The 14,578-nt window shown below is 44.2% G+C and overlaps 1 protein-coding gene across 1 annotated transcript; it reads right to left on the bottom strand.

Moving 5' to 3' along the window:
- Positions 1-3,591: 3,591 nt before the first annotated feature.
- YWHAH (tyrosine 3-monooxygenase/tryptophan 5-monooxygenase activation protein eta) lies at positions 3,592-10,830 on the bottom strand. Its single transcript, XM_027714291.2, has 2 exons — positions 10,498-10,830; positions 3,592-5,016 (listed from the first exon to the last, which is right to left on the bottom strand). Exons 1-2 carry the CDS (start codon positions 10,582-10,584, stop codon positions 4,360-4,362), a joined length of 744 nt encoding a protein of 247 aa, XP_027570092.1. The 5' UTR covers positions 10,585-10,830; the 3' UTR covers positions 3,592-4,359.
- Positions 10,831-14,578: the final 3,748 nt, after the last annotated feature.

Genomic DNA, 14,578 nt, shown 5'->3' with positions numbered 1-14,578 from the left:
ATACTTTCCTTAAGCTTCTTTGTCTTACCTGCTTCTGAAACATTCTTATCTGAAATACCTCTTTTTTGAAGGTGTTTTGTGATTCTCAACTGCTTAATCTTGCTTTTTCACACACAGAAGACAAACTTCCTTAACTTCTAAGGTTTCCTGCCTCCTGCAACATTTTTGGAAATATTTAAGTTATCTATCGTGTTCATGCTATACAGACACAAGCATAAAAGTCAGAGGAGGAGCATGAATAATCATAGCTATAGATTATTTTCTTATATACATGATAATAACTGGAGAACAGTTACCTGGGAGCAGTCTGGGAAAGGAATGGTATCCACAAAGTACTTGCTCACTGGAGATAAACAGGTGAGGGTAGTTGGAAGCCTGGCTTACTTTATTGCTCACAGATGGCTCTATTTCTGACACTAATTAAAACCCTACCTGGCCTGCCCTCAGTGTTTAGAACATCTTCATTTATCTCAGAAATGATTAAGGCTCAGACACTAAACCATCTGCATCTATGGAACTTCAAGTACTTTAGGCTTGTTCAGAACAAGATCTAAACATCCTCTATCAATTATGTGTATAATCAACTTCACACTCTTCAAAATCTGCCACTGATTTCAAGGAGGTGCTTCAGTGAATATAAGATGTATCCAACAAGGTTTTTCGTGTTGTTGCAGTGGTTTAGCCAATTTTTCTTGATCAGCTAAGTTTAATTAATTCAAATATATGGTGTGGATATAATTAAAAAACAAAGATCCAAAGCACTGAAATATTTTTTCCTGTTTTCTCCCTGTCCTTAAATTCAAACTAGTTTGTTGAAAGATTTCCAGCTGGTCCCAGAAAGTATTTTATAATGTACAATGACATTAGTTTTCAGCCTTCTTTCATTACCATTAAGTCATTCTCATATATAACTTAAAATACAGCCAGGCTTTTCATTTCCTTTAACTTGAAGTGTACTCTCATCATTTCTTTTCTAGATTATTATACAGCAACCTCCTGCAGCTGCTGGAAGAGGCCCAGGGAGTAGGTCAGGGAGTCCCCTTGTGCTTCTCTGGGAATAGATTCGGCTCTAGAAGTCAGTGCATCCAACTTGCAGATCACAAGGATGAGGATTAAGGATGGAAAACCACCAGCAGAAGCTCCATGCAAAGGAAAGGCAGCGTGGAAAAAACTATTTGCAAATCCATAGTGAGACCAAGGTGGCTAACAGAGTAAATGGTTACTTACCACAGTAAGTGTGTGGTCCTTTGATATGTGCTATCCATGGAGATCCAGTCTCATCACTCTTCTGAAGGTTCCTGCTTCCCTAAAACCTCCACGCTCCCCGTGCTATCGCTTATGTTGTACCACAGCCTCTCACTACAGGCAGCCCAAGAAGTTTGAGTGTTCCAGAGCACTGGCACATTTCATTCTAGTGGGTTCAACGGGGTGTGGATGTGTTTGTACTCTGAGGGATGAACAAATCCACTTCCATAAAGCTAGAACATATTTCAGCAGATTAGGACATGCACTAAAGTATCCCTGTGCCTACAAAGACCACACTGTTAATTTAAGGTCTGACTATCCCTTAGCTTTCAAGCTCGTACAGTGCCACAGAAAATGCTGCTTTACACTTGGCAGCTCTCAGGTTGCTAAAAATTCAAGGGTATGCAGAGACATATCAACACCCTCGGAGTGACTTAACCTCCCAACAAAGATTGCCTGGGAAAGACACAAAAAGTATAGTCCTGGGCAAAAGCAATGCTCAGATGGACCTTTACATAAATAACTCTCACCATATCAAGATTAACAAGCATCCTTTTATGCCTGAATTAAGGCAACATAAAGAAACCCCCATCAGGGAGCAGGGAAAATCACTCAGTTTTAAGTCTTTCCATTGGAATTAGTCCTGCTTCAAAAAACGTTGTGAACTTCAACTAAGCACTTTTGGTGAATACATCTGGTGTTTTCAAACAATAAATTGGGCATAGCCTAGGATTTTATTTATTTTAGAGAGTGAGAGACAGACAACATGACTTGGGTGTCATCTAAGAGAAATACCAGTTCCAAAACACCTGAATCCTACAGTCCACTGAAGAATATTGGAATAAACAACATGTGCTGTTCATCTCTTTTGGCCTCCTCCACATCATTGCTGCAACAGGGATTACAAGAAAGCATTTAGCAATCCCAGAGCCCAGAATATGGAAACGTTCCAGAAGTGGAAGCTCCAGTGGATTGCACTGGAGCACTTTTTCTTTCTTGCTCCACAGAACATTCTCTACTGACTCACACCAAAACACAACCACAAAACCTCTGTGTCATTCACTGACAGCTGGAACACATGGGAGGAGTGCCTGCTCTCCTACTGAAAATCTAATACACTGCTACACTGCATCATTCTGCACAATCTCTTTGCCTCCCCTTTGGATCCCAAACACCAGGGCACCAGCAAACCTTCAGCTGTGTCAGACACCTGCTGACTCACTTGTTGTGTGTTTATCTCTAATTTTGTGATATAGGATCTGCACAACTACAATGAGAAAGGATTCCTCAGCTTTTGAATTAGCAAAAAGGTAATACAAAAGATAACAAAGAGACAGGTTCTTCTATAAACAGGAAAACAAACCTACCAATTGCCAATAATACTATTAACCATCCAGAGTGTTTCAATGGGAAAAGGTAGGTATGGCCAAGTTTCACCTTGGCTCCACAGGGCAGGTAAGGAGGTACCTGTATTTTCATCTTTTTCAGATGTTGCATTAGGCTTTCAGTTGTTGCCAACTTTACTGATATAAAGCTAGAATTATCTAAAAGATGATAGAATATATAAATACACACAAATCTACTACTAAAAATTCTAAAACTCCAGATACTTAAAAACGACCAGTGTGCTGCTTATAAAAAGTATAAGCAGCTGCTGTGGGAAAATCAGACCAGTAATAACTATTGTACAAATGAAAGAAAAATAGATTCTGATAAATGAGAACTTACATGACCTTTGAGCTATCCCAGGTGCCAGTGGCAGTCTGGACACAGCTAACTTTTCCTGCTTCTGGGACATAACATTCCAGAAGCATGTACATCACCAACAAATGTACATGTACACTAACTGTTGGGAGAAAGCAAAAACAACAGGTAAGTTTGTGGACTAGATTTAAGTTAGCTAAAAACAGAAAGGCAGTCTTTAGGAACAAGTATTGCTTCTGTTTGAAGCAGGTAAATATGAAATAATTACTGGGATATTCACATGTGAAGCTGATTTGGTGGCTGCACTTCAGAGAAAGTTTAGAGGTTACAGTGGACAGAAGCAAACACAAGTCTCTACACTGATATAAGTCCTGTGCTTTACAGCTCTTTAGCTCCTGAGTGGAATTGCATTACAACTGCTCTAGTGAGCAAACAACTAAACACACCTCCTTTGGAAGCTCCACTGTGGGTGCTGTGAGTTCTGTGGGTTTGGTTTTTTCTTTTTTCATCGCACTGTTTGTGTTGTGTTTGTTTAGCAAGTGTCAACTTCTCATTCAACTTCTGATTAAATATGTTTTAACCCATCAGTGATGTGTTGGGTAACTCTGTCTCCACTCTGAACAAACGACAGGACAGCTCATGTAGAGATAACATCCCTGAAGCAGCATTTTATTTTATTCACTTAATTCCAAAACATTTAATTTAGAAGTCTGGCATCTCAGTCATCCATCTTAACATGGGCAAATATTGACATACAGTTGTCAGAATACACAGACAACTAAACAGCCAAAGAGTTTACAAAAAATAAATTCATGATTCTTCAAAACAACTGCAAAAGGTTACAAGTATCAAAACTCTTAGGTAGATGCACTGCATTAAAAGAAACTGTGCACATAAGTTAGAGGCAAAAAAACCAAATTGCTACTGAGACCTCACATTTCAAACAGTTTATTGTAAACTGATGAACAGAGCTGTCATTTCACATCAGCTTAACTGTTTTCATTGACTGAAAAAAATTTGGGGTGGCTAATTTACTTTGCATGCACAAAATGTACTGCTTAACAGAACTGTCAGCTCATTTCAAATGGAAAGAATTTAACTGGAATCTAGTTATCCTCAATCACCTTCCATTATTCTTTCCCATATTTTCCAATCAACAGGCAAACTAAAAATGCCTCTTTCTGCACTGCTCAAGTGCAACTAAGATAAATAGGGCCAATAAACCAATCAATCCATCAATGCCCATGAAGACTCATCTGAAACTGCTTCTTGATAAAGTGGACAGCAGATCTGAACAGCTGTACAATACAGATATGCTTAGCACTAGATATTTAGTGTGACTGTGGCAAGGAAATATTGGTGATGATGGGGATGGCCAAGTGGATGAAAGAGGGATCAGAGGAAAGCTTTTTAATTATTGCCCTCTCCTGCTTCTTCATCTTGCTGGTCACTCGTCCAGAGAGTGAGGTTATCTCGAAGTAACTGCATGATGAGAGTGGAGTCCTTGTAGGAATCCTCATTTAGTGTGTCCAGCTCTGCTATGGCATCATCAAAGGCTTGTTTGGCTAAAAGGCAGGCCTGCTCGGGGGCATTCTGGATTTCGTAGTAGAACACAGAGAAGTTGAGTGCCAGCCCAAGCCTAATTGGGTGAGTGGGCTGCATGTGCTCTTTGCTGATTTCAAAAGCCTCTTTGTAGGCAGCTTCTGAGGCTTCCACGACACTGTTCTTCTTCTCTCCAGCAGCAACTTCTGCCAAATAGCGGTAGTAATCCCCTTTCATTTTCAGGTAAAACACCTTGCTCTCATACTGGAAGTCATTGCAGTTCTTGATCAAGTATTTATCTAGGAGAGCCAAAACATCATTGCAGACTGTCTCGAGCTCCTTTTCTATCTTCTCCCTATAGGCTTTAACCTTCTCCAGCTTCTTCTCATTCCCATCTGCCATGGTCTTCTGCTCTATGCTGCTGATGACGCGCCAGGAAGATCGTCTGGCTCCGACTACGTTCTTGTAGGCTACAGACAGCAGGTTTCTATCCTCATTTGAGAGGGGCTCATTCAGCTCAGTTACCTGTAAACACAGACAAAGAGCAAATTTAAAGGGTTTGCCTTAAGAGAAAAGCGTGCAAACTTCCTTAAATACTTCCATCACGAAGTGCAAGATTCAAAATGTCTTCTACATCCCAAAAGTCCTTCAAGACAGGAGTAATTTTGAAATATCGAAAGTTTAAACCCACTCCTGCAGTCCAGAGTGAAACCCCCACAGTTCTGATATAACAGAAGGGGCATTTAGAAGCAAAGAACATTCACTGAATAAAAGTGAGTCAGGTTTGTGTAACAGAGAAGCACTAACAGAGGAGGGCTCGGGTTTTTTAGGAAGTCTGCTATAATTACACAGACTACACATATAGTGATGAATTGAACTGTACCTACAACACCAGCTATATGAATCTGGAACACAGCACCCACACTGGCAACTGGTGCAATTCTTGCATTTCTTTCCCCTGCTGCTCTTTCGTTCGACAGCAGAGGTGGAAGCGCTGCAGTCGATAAGCTCTGCACAGTACAAAGGAATTAGTCTTTCATAGTATCTTTGAGACACTTAGTGAGCAATTTTCAGTGTAATACAAAAATTATCCTGGCTCCAGACAAATTCCAGGGATAGCACATGAAAGAAACTGCATAGAAATAGAACAGGAAATCAGGAAAGAAGCCACGATCGACTCTGAACTGCTACTACAAAAAGCTGGGATAAAAGGATAATGCTTCTCATATTGTCTATTTAGGCCTATTTCACTTGCTGTGTTAATTTAGGGAATAAAATCTATCACACAGTCACTTGAAACTGTTCTACTTTTTCAAATTTATAAACATGAAATTAAGCTCAAAGGAATCAGGATGAAAAACTCCCCTACTTAAAGCATATTGCATTAAAAGCAGTCACTAGAATTCTAAGGGTATGTACTTTGGTGTGAAAGTAAACTTGTCCTTGCTCAGACACTGCTAAAATAATTAATTCTTTAAAAATGTGCATATTTACACTGTTTGACAGGCACCAGAGTGTTCTCAACCAAATACTTACATATTACAAATAATCAAGTCACAAATACTTATACTATTCTGAGGCTGCTGGTGTAGCCAGTGAACCATCCAAAAATGTGAATATTTCCAGATCTAAAAAAATACTTTATGAATTGTAACTGTTAGAGTAAGAGAGAGATTACTTTCAAATTTAGGTTTGGTTCTTAAAATATAAGTTAATTAGCTTTATCTCCAAAATGCCTTTTCCCCACAGCTCAGGACCCTGAACTCCCACAAGACACCGCTCTGCTCATCCTAATGCAATTAGAGCCAATCTACAGGGGCTGAACTGCACAGGAATCAACTCTAACGACATCTTAATAACCTTCCTCCCGGCTCCCAATCAATATTCCCCCAACAGTCCCTCCCTCAGCAGTCTCTGCTATGACTCACCTGTATCATCTACCCTAGTAGAGACATTAACAGTTCCTTTGCAGCTTAGTGACAAAAACATGGCAGCACAATAAAGGAATCCTGACTACAACCCTGGAACTCCTGCCCTCACATGCTAAGGAGTGTCAGCGCTGTGTGAGCTCAGAAATGACACCGTGTGTGATCCCACGCAGGTCACACCCCAAACTGAGCTACTTCCACATGGAAAACAGACCCAAGGGAACGTTCCACGAGTGATCCCCGATGCACTGTGGGACTGCCCAGCAGAGCCTGACCCGGGGCAGTTGGCTGTGACTGCACTTGTTTCATCAGCCAGAGCATGTCAGTCACAGCCTGAGCCAGTTCTGAGCAAGCTGCTGCAAAAATGACTGTACCTGAGCCAGCAGAAAGTCAGGCTTAATTATTAAAACCCTCCTGATACAACGTTGCACAGTCCATAATTTTGGAACAAATAAAAACCAGACTAATGAATTTAAACCAGACCAGTTTCTTGCATCATGTGACTTCAGTGTCTCGCACCAAGCAGCAGCTCTACAGCTACATTTACTGTGTAGAACCACAGGGAGGAAGCATCTCCCAGCAGGGGAGGACAGTGCTTACATTAAAGGCATCTCAGTCCCCTCTCCTACACACACACTTCATTAACCCCAAACCAGACACTCAGTGATTTGTACTAAAAATACAGAACATCCCAAACTTTTAAGTCCATTTATATACACAGCTGAAGCCTACATAATGAACTAGAACCTCAAGCTATTTTGTTCAAAAATCTTTAGATAAGCCCAAGACTTAAATTTATTTCATGTTGTGTATTATTTCACACACAACTAATTTTAAAACTCTGCATCTCACAGAACTCAGATTCACCTTACCAATTTTGAAGAGTGACTTTTTACCCACTATGTAGCTATATTAGAAAAGCAACATAAATTAACAGAGGTCCTAAGCACTACATATTAGGATTAATACTGTCTGGAATACTAAGGGTTTATACAGGTAAAATGTTTCATTATTGCTGGAATTATCTAAACCCAGAGGTTTCAATTCAGTTCTGTATTCTCAGGATGCTGGAGCATTTCTTGCATCAACTGAGAACCTTTCACACACACACACCAAAAGCATCTTTCTCCAGCGTGTTGAGAGGCAATTCCGTACCTACCATGTAATGTTTATTTGAAATAGCTGGAATCCTGGAGCAGCATTTAATGCAATGGGAATGCCACACCCCTTGGAAGAATGCCATTTAGTAGAGGCACATTTACATATGACTGTATTTTCTATTAAAATAGTTTGGGCTTGGGAAAAGTAAATTAAATTAATTAATTTGTAACGGCAAACTGTTTCATTTTACTCTCCTGTCTACAACCAAAATACTAGGATTCTTCAAAAAAAATAAGTTTAACAGCAACAAAAATTTGTATCAACCAGTAAATTCCTTTTTTAAGCTACTACTTCTACTTGGTCTGGCCTTTTTTTTTAAATAAGGAATTGATGGGACTGAAAAAGAAATGTTTCCCCAGCTTTATACTGACAGATGAAATGGCAGCCTTGTCACAATATTTTTCTTCAGAGGCAGTCTCAAAAATCAGGCAAATGCATTTTCACTAAAATAGTCTTTGCTACTTACTGTTTCTATCAGGCTGTTGGCTATACTGTGTATTGTAAAAGTGTGGTAACACATATGTAAAACTGAAATTAATTGTTCAGATTTCAATGTACACTGAGAGCACATTACTTTCATACAGCACCTTTAAGAAGTATAAGATATGTTACAATCAGAGATTTAAATAAACATATAATAGAAGCTTTTCAAATCAAGATATCCTGCACCGAGAATAGATATCCGAGTTGGAATACCCATTTCCTTCCTGCTGGAGGAAGTCTAACCTCTCTGGACTGCAAGATTACTTGAATATTATTCTATGGGGATAAAAAGCTCCTTTAATTATCTCTCACTTACAACCACTGAAAGAGAAGTATGAGCTGTGTGAGGACAGAGAGCCCCCAGGGCACTCCACAGGAGCTTATGCTCAGACCTACAAAATAACTCCGAGCACTGAAGAGTTCTGGAAATGGCCATGTTGGAGTGTGTTGGAGTGAACCCCTGTGAAAGCCCAGTAACCAACAGATGTTGCATTACAGACACGCAGCAGCATGGACAGCTTAAAGTAAGGGAAGTGTTGCCTTTTAAATTCAGATTTACTTTTTGTATTTCAAAAGTATCTATAATGCATTTCAAGACTCAGCTCCCAAGTACAGAAGCTCAGCAGCACACAACCTGTTTGAGAGCAGCAGTGGCATTACAGAGAATACTGTGACTCCAGCTGAATTTGCACAGCAATTGGGACAGTTTAAAGACAACTGGCCATGAACACTAGTTGTAAGTCCTTTATTGACATACTTCCTGAGGCACAGAAACTGTATTCTGATGGTTTCACATATGCCCAGAGTGCCAGACATGAACTGTAGTTCAGCAGTACTTGGGGAAATAAAAAGCTCTCTAACTACAGCTACAAAGAGTAGCAGATTTTAGTGGCTCCTCTGCTTCATTTTTCAGACTTACCAAGTGAAAGATACGAGATAAACAGAGTTGTTACTACTACATTACACGTATGGTGAATTCCAGCAACACAATTAAAATACAACTTACTTTAACATCTAGCGCCTCTGGTATTGAGATACCAGAGGCTTTAGCACTGGACTGGTTGTAGTATTTATTACAAAATAATAGCAAAAGTGAACAAGAGCAGCAAAATAAGTGTCGTTTTACTGCCCTCATTTAATGGAGGTGACATACACATTCTTACAACAAAAATGTGGGCTCCATTTGAAGCTGCTTCTTCAAAATAAAATCATCTCGTGCCTTTGAACAGCAGCACTCTCAAGGGAAACAGTTCCTCTAGAGGCCTTTGGTGTCCACAGAGGTAAGGTCAGCAAGAACAAACCAACTGTAATCTGATACAGCAAAGACACTGCTAAGCATTCACTGGCATTAACATTACCCGTAAAATTCAGATCGTGTGAATACTTTGCTTTCAAAAAAGGGACTAGACATAGTAAGTTTGATCATTCTGCAATTTTATTATACATCAGTACAGGCAGGTCAGTACAAATAATTTTCATTGCTTGGTTCTGAAAGGAGCAGAGTCGCAAATATAACTTATTGTTTAAACACATGTCAGTATTCAACAGGGTACGGAATGCACTGAGAAATTGCTACCCTACAAAGAAGAGGCAAAAAGGCAACGTTAAAGCTTGGGACAGGCTCCTGGAGCATGGGGGAGCTTTCACACCCGGATGCAGGTACTATCTTTGAGTCAGAGCACTGATGCTTGTGGGTGAGGCCTCTATTTGTGTTTTTTATTACGAAGCAAAAGAAATATCTAGAAAAGGAAGGGGCTCCTCTTCGTGTGCCGTGTCCCCAGACAGCTCCCGCGGCAGCGCCCATCCCACCCGGCCAGCACCCCCCAAACGCTGGGTGTGCCCAGAGGGGGAGACGCACCCCAAGGTCAAACCCACCACCCCAGCAGGAGGAAGGGGGTGGGCGAGGACGGGCCCCCTCTGGAGCAGGTCAGAGAAGGAATGCACGGCGTTCCCGCCGCTCGCAGGGGCGGGCGCCATTCAAACGGCTGCACTGCGAGCCCGATTGGCGCGGTGGGGAAGGAGAGGAGGGCATGGGGACAGCCACACCCCCGGGGCAGGGACGGCCGGGGAGCGGGAGGGCTGCGAGACCGCCCGTACGAGGGAATGGAGGGAAGGAGGGGGGAAGGAAACATTTTAAAAGGGTGATCTAGGTCCGGTTTGGACCGGCTACTGTTTGTCTCGTCTCTGCCAAAGGCAGGTAGTACCGGGCGCCGCCCCACACGGCGGCGAGGTGTCCCGGCGGGACGGTCTGGCTCCTGCTCCCGCCCTCCTTTCTTCACTACGACGGGTGGGACCTGGCGACTCGCATCCTCCCCGGACCCGACCCCGCCTCGGTCCAGCCCGCACTTCCTTTCCCTCCCTCCCCCGCCACTACCCCCCTACACACTCCTCCCCGAGTACGCCGCACGGCCGCCACGCTACCGGCCCCACTCACCGACTTCATGGCCGAGGCCATGTCATCGTATCTCTCCGCCTGTTCGGCCAGGCGGGCTCGCTGCAGCAGCTGCTCTCGGTCCCCCATGGCCGCTTCCGTGGTGGCTGCCGGGCTGGGCTCTGCGCGCCCCTCAAAGAGAGCGGAAGGGGGTCGGGCTGTGCGGAAGCGCTCGGGTGGCGGGCGCAGGGACCGCAGCGGAGCGGCTCTCCGGGCTGTGCTGTGCCGGGCTGTGCCGCCCTGGCCGCCGCTCGCTCCCTCCCTCGCCGCCGGCCGCGCTCCCGGACCGCGCTCGGCGTGTGCTGGTCGGCGCCTCGCGCTGCTGCCGCCGCCCGCGCCTGCGCGCCGGGAAGGCAACGAGGGGGCGGAGCCGCGGCTGCTGCAGGGGAGGGGAGGGGGCGCCGCTCCCCCGCGCTCTATTTCTAGGTGACGTCACTTGCTATAAATAGCCATCGCGGGGCGCCGGCCGCGGGACGCGCGTGCGCGCTACGAGTGCTGCATTTTCCTGCTGCAAAGGTGGAGGTGGGCGGGGGGCGCGGGCACTGCGGGACCGGGCCGGGCCGGGCGGGACAGCCCAGACACAGGGGCTCGGACACACACACACGCACCCCTCTGCACCGCCTCCGGCACGGGCACTGCCGCCCCGGCCCGCGGGGCCGCCCGTGTGACCGCGCTCCGCGCTCACGTGTGCGCCCCTGCCCAGCGCCATGGCTGCTTTGTGCGACCGCGGCCGGCCCGCGCCAGCCTTGGCCTGCAGCAGTGACACGGCTGTGCCTCGTCCCGGGGAAATAAGTGTATCTCGCGTCCCAGCTGCCTTGAAACAGCCCCAGTTGTGGGGGTGGTACCACGGAGCAATTCTGCTACCTTGCCTAAGAGATGCAACTAAATTCAACTTTACTAGGTATTATGTGTAATAGTCGGGCTCCTCTTACATAAATTGATACACTATCAGCCTTACATAAAAATCGTCTCAAAGTAGGCACCTCACACAAACGACACAGCTGCTGGTGGTGCCCAGAAACACCGGCAGCCACGTTACTCCTCTCTTACAATAAATCGTGGATTAACTTTCCCTATTCAACCCAGAACCAGCGTTTAAGCCTCCCTCACGGCCGCGCGTACGGGGAGCTGCGGTACCGCGGAGTGAGGGATCTGCTCACCCGCGCACCGTTCCGCACCAGAGCCGCTGCCCAGAGCACCTGTAGCAGTTTGAGCTCACATCTGTCCTCACCCCCAAAGACAAGGAAAGCAGGTCCATTAGCACACCCCGGGGGCAGGGACAAGGCTGCTCTCGCTCATCCCTCTGCTCTCCCCTACCCTCAGTGCTCTTGCACTGTTGCAAATGAGTAAATCCAGTCCCTTGTGTCAGCCAAAAGTTTCGGACTTAACTCTAATGCTGCTGGCTTTTGTGCATTAAGCCCTAATGCCATTCAAAATAAATGCGACAGTTCTGAAAGGGACTAGATGAATATTGCTGATTTTTTAAAGGACGTAAATAAATATTATGACAAATAAGAATAAACAGTAATTATACTTAATGAAGCACAAAAGATAAAAATTACATCCAGCAAGTTACAAACTGATTGCCAGAACATTCTGGAAACAGCCCTTTGCAGCAGTGTGAAGCACACACCACCGTGTGTGCATCCCAGCAAGCCAAAGGGGGCTTTTTCATAACGGGATTCTAATTTCACTGTTTCTAAGAGAAACAGTGTTCTAACAGAGCAGATCCTAAGTATCACTCTCATTCATTATCATCATTATTGCACAACCTGTATGGATTTTACCTAAGAATAAACTTTTAGCTGTGAGCTGTAAGGACGTGATCTTGAAAAGGTATGATTCAATGTAAAACACACAGATTTTAATGTATCTGACACTGAGGCAAGAACAGTGAGAGATGGGCCAATCCTCCATTCTCCAGCTAGGAACCTTTGCAGCTGTAATAACTTCTCAGTAGAGATTAGTCAGTCTGCAAAGCATTCCAGCAGCTCTGAAAATGTGTAGGGTTTACCAGGAGCTTTCTAGTCTTGAAGAGCAGCTTCAGACTCCCGAGGGAAATGGATTACAAAGTATTTTTAAAACCAGTTATTCACCCACTGAACCAATCTGCATTAATCTGCCAAATATATGTGGATATATCTACACATGCACAAAATATTATCATTAAATGCTTTTGGTTTCCTTAATTGAGACTTCTGTATAACAACTATTTCTTAACCTAACGCATCTCAAAATTTCTTCACCTGGAATCCAGGAGGTGATGTGTTAACCTCATTGCTCTAAAACCAGATACATGTCTAAATTCAACAGTTGCAAGGAAAAGTGCTAAAATAACACAACCTTGTATGCAGCATTTCCACAGTGTGACTGTAACCTAAAGAAAGGGAAGAGATTGCATTGCACATACAAGGGTTGGGAGAGTACCTATATTCTCCTGCGTGTACAGTGCCTACTGCTCTGGATCTCCATCCATAATGGTGGCTCCACAAATCTACAAGAGTACAAAAAACCAGAAATTAGAGCTCATGCAATGAGTTTTATAATCTGCTACAATATTTATAAGATGAGTTACAATGTCTTAAAAACAAAAATGGAAAGGAAATGGAAAAATCAGCAAGCCTCTTTAGCAGAGTGCTGCATGGGGTACAAGCAGTGCCTGACTGTGGTTCCCCTGCCCAGCTCAGATGCCAGGCATTACAAATGACATTACAGAGCTCCGTGATTCCCATCAAAGCTCAGGAATACTGCTCTCATGAGGCAGGACTGAGAGTTGTCAGCAGTGACCACACCCAGCAAGAATTTGTAGATGGAGAAACTTATGGCACTGAAAATTGCACTGTGACCTAAGGCAGTGGCTCTGCTCCACAGGCATATCTGATTATTGGACAGCACCCATGTTCCACAAATAGCTCCCTCTGAAATGCCATTCCAGTTCACTGCTCACTCACACAGGGGCACTGGGGACACCACAGCAGTCTCACAGGGTGTCTCCCCGGTGCTGATGTTTAGCTGTGGGGACACTGGTGAAGAGGGACAAGGAAACTACCCTGTGCCATTCCCAGCCCTTCCCCAGGGCAGAAAGCCTCCCCTTGGGTTGTCCTGGTAGCACTGAGGGAGCACACACATTTTGAGGGAGCACACACATTTTGTAGCACTCTTCCTGAGACTCATGGAACTATAGCAGTGGTGCTACAAAGTCCCTGCCACTAACATCCTCCTGATCCCTGGAGCAGATGATCTTCCCTCTCTTTTCTGCAGCAAGGAAATGTTTTATTTAGGGAACTGTTAAATGATGAAAGTCTTGGGGACAAGATACTGAAAAACAGAGAGAGAACAGAAGAAACCACCCACTGATGGGGGAGGTTAACCAGCTTCCACATCACAGCAAACAACCACGGTAGAGAAAGAGGGACAGAGTTTGTGAACATCTGATCTTGGAAATACTTGTGACTGGCACTTACACAGGGCATGATGCTCAAATAGTGCTGTAAGGACAGATTCTTCCCCAGGCTTAAGACTATCTGTAATTTTTATTGTTAAAATCCTGGCAGCACATTCCCCCAGTACAGTGAGATAAGTGTGCATCAGGAGGATAGGTGTTGTCACCAATGACAAGATCAGAGCACGAGATAGCAGTGGGTGTAGCTGAAGTGTGATGATTCTTTCCCAAACCGCAAGGGACTGTAATTTCAGTGACATATTTCTAGCCAAACCATACACCACAGTTTAATGAGCAACAGAACCCTCTAGGCTGTCACAGTGTGTGTGAAAATAGTCTATTTGTCATATTTCAATTTCATATTAATTTTGAATCAGTCTCCCAGAACCTCCGTCATAACTCAAAGGTAAATCCTAGAATGAAGAGAGAAAGCTGACACTGCCAGAGTGCTGCTCAGCAGCACAGTTCATGCCATGAATTGTGGGGAAGTACCCTGTGTATCCATTCACTAAAAGGGGAAGACCTAAAACAGAAGGTCAGGGACTTGTACAAAACCTGCAAAGCTCTTGCCCCCTCATGGGTAAGGGCAGGTCTGTACACATAAGCCTATTTGGGATCACTGCAGTATTTTTCATATCATTC

Source organism: Pipra filicauda, unplaced genomic scaffold (assembly GCF_003945595.2).
Source record: "Pipra filicauda isolate LSUMZ 115617 unplaced genomic scaffold, ASM394559v2 scaffold33_size4404698_pilon, whole genome shotgun sequence".
Classification (NCBI taxonomy): Eukaryota; Metazoa; Chordata; class Aves; order Passeriformes; family Pipridae; genus Pipra; species Pipra filicauda.
The sequence above is the reverse complement of the archived record's forward strand: the minus strand, read 5'-3'. Positions and strand labels throughout refer to the sequence as shown.